At 35.9% G+C, this 15,219-nt stretch overlaps 2 protein-coding genes across 4 annotated transcripts in view; one reads left to right on the forward strand and one right to left on the reverse strand.

The window, feature by feature from the left end:
• Nucleotides 1–13,601, forward strand: part of LOX (lysyl oxidase) — a 36,755-nt gene extending 23,154 nt beyond the window's left edge. For 2 of the 3 annotated variants that reach the window (XM_072416043.1, XM_072416044.1), the window contains exons 4-6: nt 2,034–2,190; nt 5,266–5,361; nt 5,441–5,560. In XM_072416043.1, coding sequence (XP_072272144.1) covers nt 2,034–2,190; nt 5,266–5,361; nt 5,441–5,560 — 373 coding nt within the window. Of the gene's footprint in view, nt 1–2,033; nt 2,191–5,265; nt 5,362–5,440; nt 5,561–9,453 lie in introns of those variants that run through there. The other variant, XM_072416042.1, reaches the window with a different exon arrangement.
• Nucleotides 13,602–14,038: 437 nt separating this feature from the next.
• The window catches only part of SRFBP1 (serum response factor binding protein 1), a 44,196-nt gene continuing 43,015 nt past the window's right edge, over nt 14,039–15,219 (reverse strand). Inside the window, exon 8 of the mRNA XM_072416041.1 lies at nt 14,039–14,568. Within this exon, the coding sequence (XP_072272142.1) occupies nt 14,393–14,568 (176 nt within the window). The 3' untranslated portion in view covers nt 14,039–14,392. The remainder of the gene's footprint in view (nt 14,569–15,219) is intronic.

The following is a 15,219-nucleotide window of genomic DNA, read 5'->3' on the forward strand; positions in this document are numbered from 1 at the left end:
AGTTTGCAGGTCTGGAGCAATCAGGTGTGTGTTAACACAATGCCAAGGAGGAAAAACATCAGCAATGAATTTAGACAAACAATTGCTTAATAATCTAAACAATTTGAAGTTTATTATTCTACAGTGAGAAAGATTACAAAACATTCAAGACAGCTGACAATCTTCCCAGGAGTAAATGTACCAGCAAATTCACCCTGAGTACAGACCATGCAATGCTCAGGGAAATTGAGCTCTACGAGACTTAGGCTTTGTACACATGTGCAGTAATTGTCGTTAGAAAACAAATGATTAATGACTGATTAATGACTATTCATGATCATTTTGAACTATTGTATTGTGGACAATTCTGTACATGCTGTAACAATACGATTGTTCAAATATAATCTACCAATAATCTACACACACTAGATACGATTGTTTAAACGATGTAGGAAGTGACGAGTACATGAGAAAGTATATCACAGAACAATCCACGATCACTCCACGACCGCACACACAATAGATAGTGAACGATTGTCGCCCAATCAGATCCGCTGGGACGGTCGTTTGTTTCCAGAAACAGTTCTCATTCTTCGGTGTCGTTGACCAGTCGTTGTTAACTGTTTTTGTTAGTAATTAGTCGTTCGTTAGTCGTTCGTTTCCAATGATAATTATTGCACGTGTGTACGTAGCCTTAAATAAATGTTAACTGTTAAAAAGTTAATGACAATACAATTATAAAAAGGCTGAACAAGTATACTGTCACAGATCAGCAGCACTGATCCTCCTGATAGTATCTGATTAGCAGCAGCTATTCCCACCTTGCTTTAGCTGCTCTGCTGGCCTGGGGGGGTTGCCGAGCTCTTCCTGCTAAAAAGATCCCCCCGGTTTCTTGGGAAATTACAATATTTGGTTCATTGGAAAGGCTATGGTCCGGAAGAATGTTCTTGGTTATCTCACACTGACCTTCATGCCCCTCTGCTGGTGAAGGACTTTCATAAGCAATTTCCCAATAAACCGGCGGGGGGGGGGGGGGGGATCTTTTAGCAGGAAGGGCTCCACAACGCCTCCAAGTCCAGAGCCAGCAGTGGTGCTGATCTGTGACATATACCTTATTTGGAAGGGATGCCAGGAGAAAACACCTCTAAAAACTAAAAAAAAAAAACTGCATAGTCTGGGTTCAGGAGCATAAGTCAGCCCTTATGTTGCTCATATTAATATGAGTTTTAGTATCTAAACACCTACAGAATATCTATCCATTCATATATATACCAATGCAGCAATATCTCCAGGTATTGCTGAAATCTCTTGTCGGTGTGTTGATTTCCTATGTTCCCAATGCATTTAGTGATTTCTCTTCTACTTATATATAGGATATAGGTTTCTGTGTGCAGAAATCTTCTCCCCTGCTGTGCAAGAGATCCCCATAGTTATAAAGGGAGCTGTATGAGTGCAAGAGAAGTGCTAGAAATATGGCTTCATTCAAGTTTAGTTACTGAATAGGAGTAGCAAGTATAAGGAGATATTTGTGCATTAAGGATATAAAATCCACAGGGGTTACCACCCTAGTGGAGAATAATAATTACCAGGATGGTTCTAGGATTAGATTTTTTCAGAGGCTTAGGAAACAGGATCTGGCTAGGGGAGGCGGAATCGATACAAAAGTGTAATCATTTTTATAATTCTTAATGAAGAATCCAAAAGCTCTGTGCTGATGGGAAATTCTTATTCAAGCATATGATAACAGGAAATGAATGTGCAAGACTTTCTATCCTGACTTATCAGTACTAAATGTTTTTTGTGTTTAGATGTCTGAAACCCCATTTTATCATGATCTTTGAGGATGAACTACTTCCCATTCCCATTGGAGACATATTTGAAAGCCTCTTGAATGCTTTTTAAGAACATAAAAATAGATTAACGTTCACAGTCTGATTATAGGTGCACTTGCCCTGCCTAAAATCATCACTTAACTTTTCTTATCATTTCTTATCTCTTTGATATCTGATTTGATGAACTTGTAATGAGCTTGATGTATTTGTCATTGTCAACAGGCATTACCACAGTATGGATGAGTTTAGTCACTATGATCTGCTCGATGCAAGCTCACAAAGACGAGTGGCGGAAGGCCATAAGGCCAGCTTCTGTCTAGAGGACACATCTTGTGACTATGGATACTATAGACGTTTTGCATGTACAGCACATACACAGGTGAGAAATAAAAAAAATACCTATCTTTTAATCTTTAGTTCTGTCATTTTCCAAGTTAATAAATAAATATACCAAAAGAAGAACCCAAATTGGATATTTGCATAGAACTTGACCAATGTGTAACAAACCAATCTAAGCTGTTTGCTATGAAAATTGATCACCTAAGAAAAGTAAAGAACGTAGTGTTATGCAGTAGTATAGCATCTACAAAAGGGAGAAAGCTGATTGGCATATGAGTAGCAGTATGGGAAATGAGGAGGATAGAGGTTGATGGAGAAAACAATTAGCTCCTCTACGGTGTATAACGCAAAAGCCGAACCTGTACAGCATCATCTGATTACACAATCTCTTTTAGATTTACTAATAAATTGTAATGCAATAGCCCTACTAATTGTCTCAATATGTGTTGCTCTCATTTGTAGCCCTTACCCTAGTTGTTGGTAAATCCTTAGTGGGTTGTAGGGAGAGTGCACAATCGGACTGGTTCTCAGCTTCACATTCCAAAAATGTGAAATGTATGAAGATCAAAGAAAAATGGAAAGGGAACTTGGGAAGGGGGGTAAATAGACTTAAATGAATAATTTGAATAGTAACCATCAAATTACCAATAAGTAGAAATGCATTTTGTGACACGCTTCAGTTATTTGTTTGGGTTTGCATGTCCTTTGACTTTAATTTACTAAAAATGTATCTAATTGAGAACCAAAAAGGGTCTTACAACCATAGAAAACTGAATTCAATTCAATGTTTTTACTGCTAAATGATACAAATACATATGTAGATTTTTACCTATTTATAAACATTACCTAATGTAACATGTGTATACCATTACTTAAGAGAAAAGTTGCTTTGCATGTGTGTGACTTTTAGCTTGGATGTGACGATACTGTTGTAGCCTCATACTTTTGAAAACAAGACTTTCCCCCTATCCAGGTCTTTACATACCTAAGCAGAGCCACTTCAATAGTTTCTACACAGCTGCAGGCCAAAAAGTGCATGCCATACACATACTTTAGAGGTGGTTGACAGATAAAGTAAAAGATTTAGAAAGTTCAAAAAGGTTTTGGAAAACTGAATTCTTTAGGTGCAGAAATAAATAGGTTCTTGCAGTTTCATTTAGGCTGTATGGTTTGTGGCCTTTGAGTGCAACATAACACTAGTATGAGGATATTTGCAGTTACATACTAAGATATTAGGCTGTCATATGCCCCCACACTCATTTTTCTATTTCATCTGGAAGGGAGCAAAGCCAGGAACTTCTCAGCACCCCTCGTAAATGTTGTTTCCTAATCAAACATATACATTTATCAAGCATGAACTGGTTTTGAGAGGATGGTATAGGAGAGACAACATGTATTCTGAACCTAGACTATTGAGAGAGAGCTGATTGCAAAGAGGAAGAATAGCAGCTGATTCTGGCGAGTAATACGTAAAAAGGGCAGCATCTGTCCTTGTGACATTGGGAAAGGTGACAAAGCATGAATGTGAATAGAGGGCAAGAGGGATTATGCAGAGCAGTAATTTATTGGGGAAACCAAAGGGAGAGAAAGTTGAGATTTGATGATCTCGAGAAGAATTGAGAAGGACCATGAAAAAGAGATAGGGTAAACAAATTGTGAACTGACTGTGGAACAATAGGACAAAGGGTAGAGTATGAATAACCATGATGGGGGGCAAAATGGTTGTGAGTGTAAAAATATAGGCAGAGCTAGACTGTTCTAAACATGTGAGAGAAGAATAGACCTTGAGATAGTAAAGGTGCGCTAAAATGTGGAAATAAATGGTGTCTACTTTTCACTGGTGATTGTGAATCTTCTAACATCTGCATAATCTTTAAAAACATGCTTTGGCAATACATGGCTTAAAGTGGATAATGGTACCAATCATCTATTTATTTTAGAACATAACAGGCACATGTGGTTCTTCTCCAGTAATATGGAATTCCACCAAGTACATAGGCTTAAAGTTATTATAAAGGCAGAAAAAAAGCCAAAAATATTAAAATGCACTAAAAAACAAGAGATGGAAACAGACAATGTCATAGAAATGTCTATTGACAAGGTAGGTATGATGAAATATAACACACATTATTCTTATGAGGGTTTAGAAAGTTTGTCAGATGTATCTGGAAAAACTTTAGTGAATGGTTTAAAAGCATATCAGGATCAGTTTATTTCCATATGAGTTTGGAAACTGGCCATTCACTAAGCGGGGATGACATTAGACAATATAGCCCCAGTCTCCTCTGTTACAAACCATCTCATGATGAGAAGGGTAACAGCCAAGGACCTTAGCACAGGCTGCTTATATTTAGGTGTAAAATGGTATGCTGTTTAGTATTCCACAAGCTGTTATTATCAAATTGACAAGAACGTCTCTATCCAAGGAAAAGAATGGAGTGTTCTGCAAGCAGAACAACAGGTTTCATAGTGAATAAGAGTTACTTGGCTTCAAATAATATGCACATTTTCCTATGCAGGGTGAAACCTCAGACTTTATTTGTTCAGAAGCCATTTTTATATTCCAGCTTAGTGCCAAGAATTTTTAAATTACAGCATCCACCACGTTTACAGGGAACTAAGCATGTCCCACATTCAGCTCTGCAGCCTAACAGTACCTTGAAACGTGCCTGATGGCTGGTGGACAGGACAGCCATTTTTTCCTTTGGAAGAATAGTTTATCATTTCCTCTAGTCCATTCCTAATTTATTTCTCACACAACTGCAAGAATTTCAGCACTGACAAAATTCACCACTGTAAGAATATTACCAGAATACTGATGTAAGGATTACAAGGAATAGAAAAGGGGATATCAAAACATATTCAATGGCCATTCCCTCTTCTCCTGTAAAAGTGCATAAATACAGGTCATGTGCTTTAGCAAATTCAAAACAAAAATAAACTGTATTTTAAAGTAAATCTAGTTATTCCACTAATAAGGTATATATAGGATAATGTTAAAATCTGAGTGGTCATGGCTTGATTGTCCCAATCTTTTTATGAAATCTAACCAACTGGTATAGATACCTTTGTATCTGATTTTGAAATCTTTGACGTTTTTTCTTTTTTTTTTCAGGGACTGAGTCCTGGTTGTTACGACACCTACAATGCAGATATTGATTGCCAGTGGATTGACATCACAGATGTAAAGCCAGGAAACTATATTTTAAAGGTATTTCATATAAACATCACCGATTACACATGACAATAAATGCAATGCTGGTATCACAAACAAATCTGTTTTTTTTTAGGTCAGTGTGAATCCAAGTTACTTGGTACCAGAATCTGATTACTCCAACAATATTGTTCGTTGTGATCTACGATATACTGGACATCATGTATACGTCTCCAGCTGTACAATTTCTCCGTAAGTATAAACTTTTTATTAATATGCTTACAATGTCACATAAACGATTAGTAAGTGTATGCCTTTCAGGAAAACAAATTACTTGTCTTTCTTTCCACAAAGCATCTGCTGCCCAGAACAGCTGATGTGGACCAATGTAACACAATGAAAACGGACATTCATTTACTGTAACACTGAATCTAAAAAGTCATTTTTTTTTTAGGAAAACTGTGTGTTGGTTCCAATATGGCACACTCTCTACACATGGATAATTTTTGAGAGGTCATTGTAATATACTATTAATTCAAATAATATGAGCATATACAGTATTTTATACATGTCATTTATCTGTAAAAACATAGCTTGCTGGGTTCTGCCATGTTGGATAGGAAGTCATCAGCCCCAGCAGACCCATAGCTGTAATCAAGCTGGCAACAACCTAAATGGTTAGGTAGGACAGTGAGTAAGGGGCAAAAGATTTGGACCAACATAAACAAGAGAGGAGAGGATGTGCAGAGAATAAGTGTAGGGAATTGATTCCTTCCAAAGAAGGCAAAATTTTCAGCAAGTAAGCATTTACAGTACCAAATTTTTATTTGCGTCTCTTTAACAAATAAAGTGTATCTCCAGCTAGACTAGAATTTCTAGTTTTGAATATAGTGATATAGGTTAGAACCCCAGTTTTTACTCTCCTCTGTCATCCCAATGATTTCCTTTCCAAGTGTTATTGCCAGCAATATGAAGAAAGTCAGCAATAAAAGTGATCTTTTTTTTAGTAAAGTAGGGAAAGGATGGATTCCCTATTTATATTTTAACTATCCACTCAAGTACAAGCAAAATTTGAAATGTTTTTCCTTGCAGTTGGGTATTTTCTGCAAAGAAAAGTTTGACCTCAGTCACTAAGCTAAGTGAAAATTCCTTAGCAAGGTGATAATTCACTTTGAGTAAACAGATTGGTTTCTTTAGTAAACCAACACCATGGCATGGTCCAAAAATACTTTTTATTCCAAGATTTTTATTCCTTAATAGGCTTAGGAAAATGTGATGTTTTATTTCTAAATTGATCTCTGTAGTTTGTCCTTTTAAAAAAAGAAAACAAAATATTTGTTTTTTTAGATACTCATTATATAGATGGAAAAACATTTGGCATTAGATTTTAGCCATTCCAATTTTTCTGGAAAACATTGTAGCTGTCTGGAAACAAGAGCAGTCATAGCAAGATGTTCCAAATTGAACAGACGTGCGTTGCATTTTCATTGATGGATGCCCTTAGTGTTCTGGTAGGTCTGAGAGTGTAAGTGAATTCATCGAAGAACATAATTCTATTGTAACAGAATAAGGCATAGACAGGCTTAATGGGTTGTCTTTTCAAATTCTACAAGCAATGGATTTAATTCTGTCTGGTTGAGATATCTTTTAAAGATTTTCCTGGAAGCAGACCAGCTACAGTAATATGCTTTGTTTGCTGTAAAGATATTCTTTCCTCTGACTCACTCCTTCCAGATCCAGCTGTAATCACTTCCCTGACCAGCACTAATAGATGCCTTTCTGCAAGAAAAAAAACATTTACAAACTTTTTCTAATGTATTAAAAACTAAAACTGGTCCAGGATAGGGTGGTAAATAGGGCTTCTGTGATGTCAGAGGTACAACAGACTTTGATGATTGAGTTTTTACTGAAAAATAAATGCTATTTCTTTATCTGCTGATAACCGATACAGATGCAGGGCACCCTAATGGGTAATGTGTCCTCAATAAATGTTGCAGTGGCAATGCTGATACAACCCTGCTGTTCAGTGTATATAGGGACACAGTTGCACGGGGTAACAATGCTAAACATGAATATTAGGCACATGCAGGATTTCAATGGGTGGTAGTAACTATAAGCCAATTACAGCATATGCAAAGTAGGTACTTTGACCTTTGAAAAAATGTATTTTTGTTGAAAGAATGATTGGAGTGGTGATATTCACAGTGCAAACAGAATATAACATCTGTAACTGTAATTTCACTATGATATATAGAAAAAATAAAGTACTTCACCATCAATGTCACCCCATTACAGTAACATTGGGGTATTCTTCTGTAACACTACCTCAAGGTTCTCCCCTTGCTTTTTAAAATAAATGGCTCACAAGATGTTGGTTTCAGTGAGTGGCTGTCTGTACGCTGCCCAATGTTGGCTAATGATAAAACCGTTTAGCGTACTATATTTACAAGACAAAGACATACAGTCTTCTGCGCTTGTACAAGATTTACAGCATATTGAAAATCTTTAATAAATAGGCAACTCTGTGCTAGACAGCGAAACATCATTTGCTCTCACTGGGATTGTAAGTGTCTATGGGTGGTCATAGTTTCAATGCTATATAGTGCAGAATTTGCAAAGTACCATTTAGTTATTTCTTCTGTCAGCAGAATAAGACCACCTTCAAATGGTTTTCCATGCTGAAAGGATATTATGAGCAAGACATTGTAAATACATGCAGCAAAATCTTGTAGACACATCTGGAACATAGTATTAACTAATTACACAAACACGTGGGTGGCTTTCAGCAAGACCTTACACTTTCATACAAATATGGCATCTATCAGCAGCTATTTAGAGCACTTTATGCAGGTGGAAGCCTTTATTTTCCAGTTTTCCAGCCTAATTAAGAAAAACTAATGTGCAGCAATATTGTAATGCTGTTTTAAATACATGTAAGTTATTGACATATAGAATTTATCTTAACGTGTAAAATAACTTCATATTGGAAATGCATAGTTTCTTTGGGATTCCTGGCTTTGTCTTTGCTGTGGTATGTTACTCTAGTTTGATCCTATATTGGCATTAAGTGCCAATCACAGGTCACAATAGCAAAAAGCAAAGGAGCAGTGTAATACTAAACATTAAATAACAATTAAGCTCATCACAATAGACCACAGGTCTTAAAGTACCTATAGAAAGATTTCCTCTGACTCCCTGTTGTGTCTCCAGTATAGAAAGGCAAAGGGAAATTTATTGGGACGAAGCAAGAAAAAAACTGGCAGGGTTTAAACATATCCCTGCTGTATTCAGACCGATAAAATGGTTTGGTTACAGATACACTAAAGCCAATAAACCACTTTACTACACTTGTTATATTTACTTTGGATTACTAAAATTCATGTGTGTCTTATAAACCCTTTAGGGCATCATTTTAGTCGCACACTTAAAACAGATAAGTGATTGTATAACACACTTGCTGTTTCCAAGGTTTGCATCATCAGGGCAATTTTAGTGATGGTTGCAAAAACTTGCTGTTTGTACAGCAGCAATTTATGTTAACTGAGATAAATTTGGACAGCAACAGTTCAATGGTATAACTAAGGGTGAAAAAAAGATAATTTATCAATCACAGGGTTCAGAAACTCTAAAGATTCATGAAAACCAAGTCACAATCATTGTGAAGTTCCGTAAAAATGTATTTGTTGCCCCTGCTTATCAGAAAAAAGAGTAAGCAAGATGAGGTTGCAAAGTAATCATCCTGTTTAGTCTTTATTGTGATTTTAAGTTATCATTGCTCAGGTGTTATAAGCATAGGCAGAATTTGTTTCCCAAAAAGGGACAAAGTACAATCCATATTTTCTGTCTGATTTCCATGAACAAAGCCAGTGATTTCAAAATGACTATAAGAGTTGGCAAGAGTGGAGCAATTTCTATTGCAAAGTTTCCATTTGAATAAAAAAGACTTTAGTTTGATCAGTTTGTGCTGTGTTTTGCCAGATAGTTTCCATAAGCTGAAAAACAGCATCACCTCGTGTTTAAAACATACAGGTTCCTGATGCCAAGCCCCTAGTGACATGCCACTCTATTCAACAAGCTGTACAAGTTTCAGTTTGTCAAGTTTGCAATAATATTGGAAAGTAATCTCTTTTTTTTATATTATTTTCACAGTTATTAAACTGCAACGAAGAGACCATTTAAAGATGCAATTTGTTTTGGCGTTCAGAAGTCATTAATTAGATTGGATGTAAACACTTTTCAATGGAAGCATATGGACTTTGACAAGACCATAACTGGATTTTAACCATGTGTAACAACGTTGGCACTAATATTTGCATTGCATCTAGATTATTTGGTTGATCTGTGTATGAATAAATGTTATGTTCTTACATAAGGGACACAAACACAAAAAATGAAACACTCTGAAAAATGTGGGCAATGTAATTCAACACAGCACTTTATCAGTCCTGAACCTGGAGTCTTTAAAAAGTAACCAGATCAAGGTGCAGTTGTACTGGGAAGACTTGTATACAGGAATGAAGCTAGATATACATAGATGAAAAAAAATAAAAATAAACAAGAATATGTGTTGTATTAAACTAAGCACAGTTTGGATAATGTGAATAACACTTTAAAAGGCTCACAAACCCAAAACAGGATTATTGTAAAAGTACTCATAATACCATTTACAAACAAGTATGGTAAAGTGTAAAAAAAGATCCAAATAAACTGTCTGCACACTGATGATTTAAGCTTGTAAAAATGTTAAATTCCAGACAGTACGTGCTCAGTCAAGTCCTGTGTTTGACCTCTACACTCAAGATGGTTCCCTCCAACATAGGACTTCAATGCATATACCATCTGGAACAATACATTTCTTAAGCGGAAATTTTATGAAACCCGAGCAATAGTGTTACGGATGAGTCTTTTTGAACGCTGACATCTCCTTTCATGCAGTTAAAGTGTATAAATGTTGGAGTGTTTTGGCATAGCAGCTATTTTTTTATATTAATTATTTAATTAAATAATATAAATTGGATAACATAGAATTCTATTACCAGCTTTTATAGACTACAAAATTATGCTGTGGGTAGAAAACCCCAATTTTTCACAGGGACAGAATATCACTAAAATATACTAATTTTACAGTTGGAATAAAAAACGGAGATATTTGTAATGGAGGCCATCTGTCCCAGTAACTAAAATGGAATTTACTTTCTCTTTCTGTTATGTCTCATGGCCCCGAAATTGGCAAATCTTCCTATAGGCACACAGATGGAAAATAAAATGAGCAAATGTTATCCTCCTCCACATAAGATAAAAAAAAACACAAAGAAAAAGGTTTTCCCCAAAATATGCTTTGAATAACCCCAAAAAGTAATTATTATAATTTTCTTGTTTTAAATTAGGTTAGTTGTTCATTTAAGGGTCAGCCTGACATGTTATACCAAATATCTCAGTGTTCAGTAGTCCTATATAAGAAAAGGTTGGTATTAAATTGCATCTAGCCTATACATAGGGATACCTACACTATGCTACTTGACAAACTGGGAGTTTGGATTAAAGTTTACCTTGCTTGGACCGAATAATTGTAGGTTATTGTATCAACCAACTTGCTTTATCATTCAAACCCTTCTGTGTGTTCAATATAAACTGATGAGCTGGGGATATACATTGACATGTGATTTACTATAATGCATTATCACTATCGGTTGAGAGCAATTGAATGAATGCATGACATGTGAATAGGGGACTGTTTACACCAGCCTTTCTCAACACTTTTAATTTGCAGCAACCTGCGAACTCATTTTTAGGGAACCATTGCATCTACAGCTATGAATGTTAGTATGGTCAGTAATAGGTAGATAAACAAATCCTGTAATATTTGTCAGGGTCCTGTTAAGTAGAGAATTTTTTTTTCTGCCCATCTGTTTATTTGAGCAAACTTATTGGCTTATTCATTTTGAGTTCTCCCCTTCATCCAGAGGAGATATCAATTCAAATGAAGGTCCATAAACTTGGTAAAGTAATCAGTTTTTCCTTTCTCAATCTGAAGTTTTTCCATTCACCTCATCTAAGTAGACAAAAAAAAATCTTACTTTCACTTATCTATAACCCTGCTAAGGGTTTTTCATTTCTGTAAGTCAATCTAGATGGGATATTTGTTGTGCTCCCCTTGTTGCAATAAAACACTCAGTTATCAATAGTCTTGCCTTCTGTTAAAACGGAGAATAGATTCAACCAAAATAACAGTATGCTACTGCACACTGGTATATGGGACTTTAAGAACATCTACTGAGCCTGCAAATAGGATCTCTTTGCCATAAAACATTTCAATCACACATTTTCACTAAACCAGAACTCTTGTAACCCGTGCATACAGAGTATTTATAGGAAATTAGCCAAATGCAAATCACAGTTGGTAACAAGACAAATCAATACAAACAAATGGTGAGAGAAAAATGGGGCTGGCATTGGTGTCTTTCAGAAAATTTTTGTTGGTTTGTGTGACTCGCCTACAACACATATGCAAATTGGAAACTCAGAGTGAAGTCATAAACCTTTACCTGATTGTTTCAGATCTGTGCCTCATACTGTACAGGGAATTGTCAGTAATGAGAGTCTCTACATTCTCATAGCAAAAGTTCTTTTTAAATAGGGGCTTGCACTTGAAATTAATTAATGCCATATCGACTGTTCTATTTGCATGCACATGTAACTGTCTGCCCACTTATTACTGGGCACAGATCATTGACCAGTATGTACATGGGTCCTTTGAGCACACACATGTTTGCTTAGAATGGCAATAAAGATCCTTATTTTCAATCTAGAAAGGCATATTTACTTTCTAATGACTGCAAATTGAAATGATACAACTAAAATCAAATGAACAGAACTTTGGAAATGGTAGACTACTAGTACGAGTGTTTAAGATTGTATTACTCATATTTTGCACTTAATCTATGAGACTAAGGTGCAATTTGCATCACATCTAATCAGTGTGTAGGGTTGGTCTTTGTGTTTCAGAACAATTATTAGCTTTGGGTCATGAAAGGAATATCAATAAAGGAAGAGAAAGTTAGCATTGAATTGATTTGTAAATGTTTCTTGACTTAATAATAGCCCAATAAGAGCCATAGAACACAGTCTTATTAAATTTGGTAACGAGCAGTGGAATACCTTTTGGTCACCAATCAGATTACTACACCAAAGCATATCATCACTGCTCTTTGTATTGGCTGCATAAGCTTAACTATAAACAGGTATTAAATCTACTACAAAGAGTGTTTGATACCTAGGTCTCTCCTTGTACTATGTTTCTATTGTTGGCAGCACAGACAAAGGGAATTGACAATATCCTGTTATCACTGGTATTTTAATCCATGCTAAATTTTTGGGGTAAAATACATTGTTGAAATGTGGAGGTTTTGCTAATGCAAAGCAATGTGAGTAAATATAGTTTGCAGTTATTGTTTTTAAAAAAGAACTGAATGTTTTACATAAGAAAGTTCACTTATTAGAGATTTTTTTGCAAATAGCCAAAAAAATAAGGATTACCTCCTGCCCTGTGTTGGTAGGTTTATTGTTAATTTAATGAAGAATGATGATGTTCAAACCCAGAACCCCTATAAATCATTTAGAGGTCCCCTCTGACCTAATAAAAAATATGGTTGGATGTTGGGCATTATTGTGCTTTGCACATCATTACTGCTATTTTCACTATTTCTGAATACAGTATTTCTAATAATCTTGATAACAGATAACTTGCTAGGTAACAACCCATAGAACCCACTCTATGCCACCACTTGCACAAAGCCACCAAGCTCCTGCCAATCACCCCAATATTCTTTCAACCATGTACTGCAAATTTCATGCAATACCAGTTCTTGTTTATGTGAATTATACACAGTCTTTACAGGAAACAGCGGAGTTAAACTTCTAATGAGGTTGTGGTGTCAACAGAACATCAATGTTATAATGGGAAGGACACAAAATGGTCATCATATATTTTCTCCATGAAAGTGTCTTAAAAGGTGCTGAATTGTAACTTGAAAATCTATAAAAGCCTGTGCTACTTAAACAGAGAAATATATATATATGTATACAATAGATTCTGTGAAAAACATTTTAGAATTTGTTTGGCTTTTGCTTGGCAAAAAAAAAATCTTTAAAACATTCAAAAGTCTCCTATTTATAACACTGCCTATGTCTTTAAACTTGCAATTTCCGTGTTGTACTTTTCTTTTTTCTGTATGGCCTGCCTCTATTCTGATCGCAAATTTTTGCAAAATTGACTTGAATAAAGGTTTTCAAGTTTTTCTTCTTTTCTTTATTGAGTACAAAGTGGGGCTACTTTCTATTATAGTAATATGTCAGGAGTTTCAAAAAGTGTCATTTTACTGGGAGTTGGAGGCAAACTGATGGTTTGTGGTTATTTTAAAACCCTAAAATAGTGTAGTACTCAAAAGTAGCCAATTGACCTGCTGGATAACACATTGACCCAAAAAATGTAATTCTTCCTTACATTCTTAGTTATCCCACTGCATTACAGCTAGGGCAAACTTAAACAGGAACAGATTATGGAAGTAAGCCCCTCTTCTTACTTTGACTGGGAAGGGCTGACACCATATATGATTTGAGTCCTATTGTCTGCTCACAATAGGAAAAAGATCAGTAGGTACTCTCTGTACTTGCAAGGATAAATGTGAACTTTAAATAAAAACGAAAACAATAAAACAACACATACACAAATACAAACATTATTATATCATAGTTTACTCAGGTAGAACACAGTGACTTTATATAAAATATATTTAGTAAAATGTAAGCGAGAATGTGGGAAGGTTAGAACCTGCTAAGCTGTTTTGATCCCTGCTGGAGAGATTTGCTCTTAATTTCTGCCCCACCGTAAGAAAATGGACATCTCTCAAGTGAGGTTACAGGTAGAAATAAAATCCTGTCAGAGGTTCTAACTTCTGTAGCTACACAATAGCCAAACAGGAGAAATCTCCTTAGTGGGGCACAAAATCAATGAAAACCAGAGACAGAGGTTGCAACTTCTCCCCACGTTGTGGACTTTTAACTGGTGCTCAGTTTTAAATTCTAAAACCTAATCATCAAATACAATCTTCTTCCCCTGGAATACTGCAATCTGAGACTGTTCTTTGCGCTTTCGGCTGGCCTCCCATGACGGGTGAAGAACTTCCTCTGGTTTACTCTGTGACTTCACCGTACTGGTTCTGGCAGGTGGAGGTTTCTTCGCTAATTTGGGTGGCTGTGGAACAACTAAACAGAAACAAGACAAAAAAAGACATATAAGCTACATTTTACATAGTGGCTACATTTTTCCAATATGGCAGAATGTGTGTGATTGTTTTCTAAAAATTGTATTTCATTCTAAGTAATAAATCTATTTATGAACTCAAATTTAATAAAATGAACTGGCTTTAATATATGTCCTAGTCATATTTCTAGAAATATATACATTTTCTGTTAAGGGAATGGAATAAGTAGTGCATTCTTGATGGTAAGCCCCTGTAGAATGTGCCTCTGAACCAGCAGACTGATGAATCTACTTCCCCGGCTGGAGACCGATCCAATGGAAAATCGCGCTAAGAATCCACATCTTCCACACTCAGTCTAATGACCTGTCTGGCCGTACATTGTGTGAGTGAAGCTACTACAGCTGCCAGTGTGTGAACTGCCTGACTGCCATTAACCTAAATAAATGCAGTGGAGTATGCACAGATGAGATACAGAACACCCAGTATACAGCATCAACAAGTGTATACAATGAACCCAGCAAAGTCTGGGTTATAAAATGACTGTAACTGCATGAACATACTATTTCAATGTTTCCACATATAGATGTATGTGTATTCCCTTTCCCCCAAGAATTCCAGATACTTTAGTGTATCTTTTAACCGGTATGTAGTA

The sequence above is a fragment of the Pyxicephalus adspersus genome, chromosome 6, assembly GCF_032062135.1.
Source record: "Pyxicephalus adspersus chromosome 6, UCB_Pads_2.0, whole genome shotgun sequence".
NCBI lineage: Eukaryota > Metazoa > Chordata > Amphibia > Anura > Pyxicephalidae > Pyxicephalus > Pyxicephalus adspersus.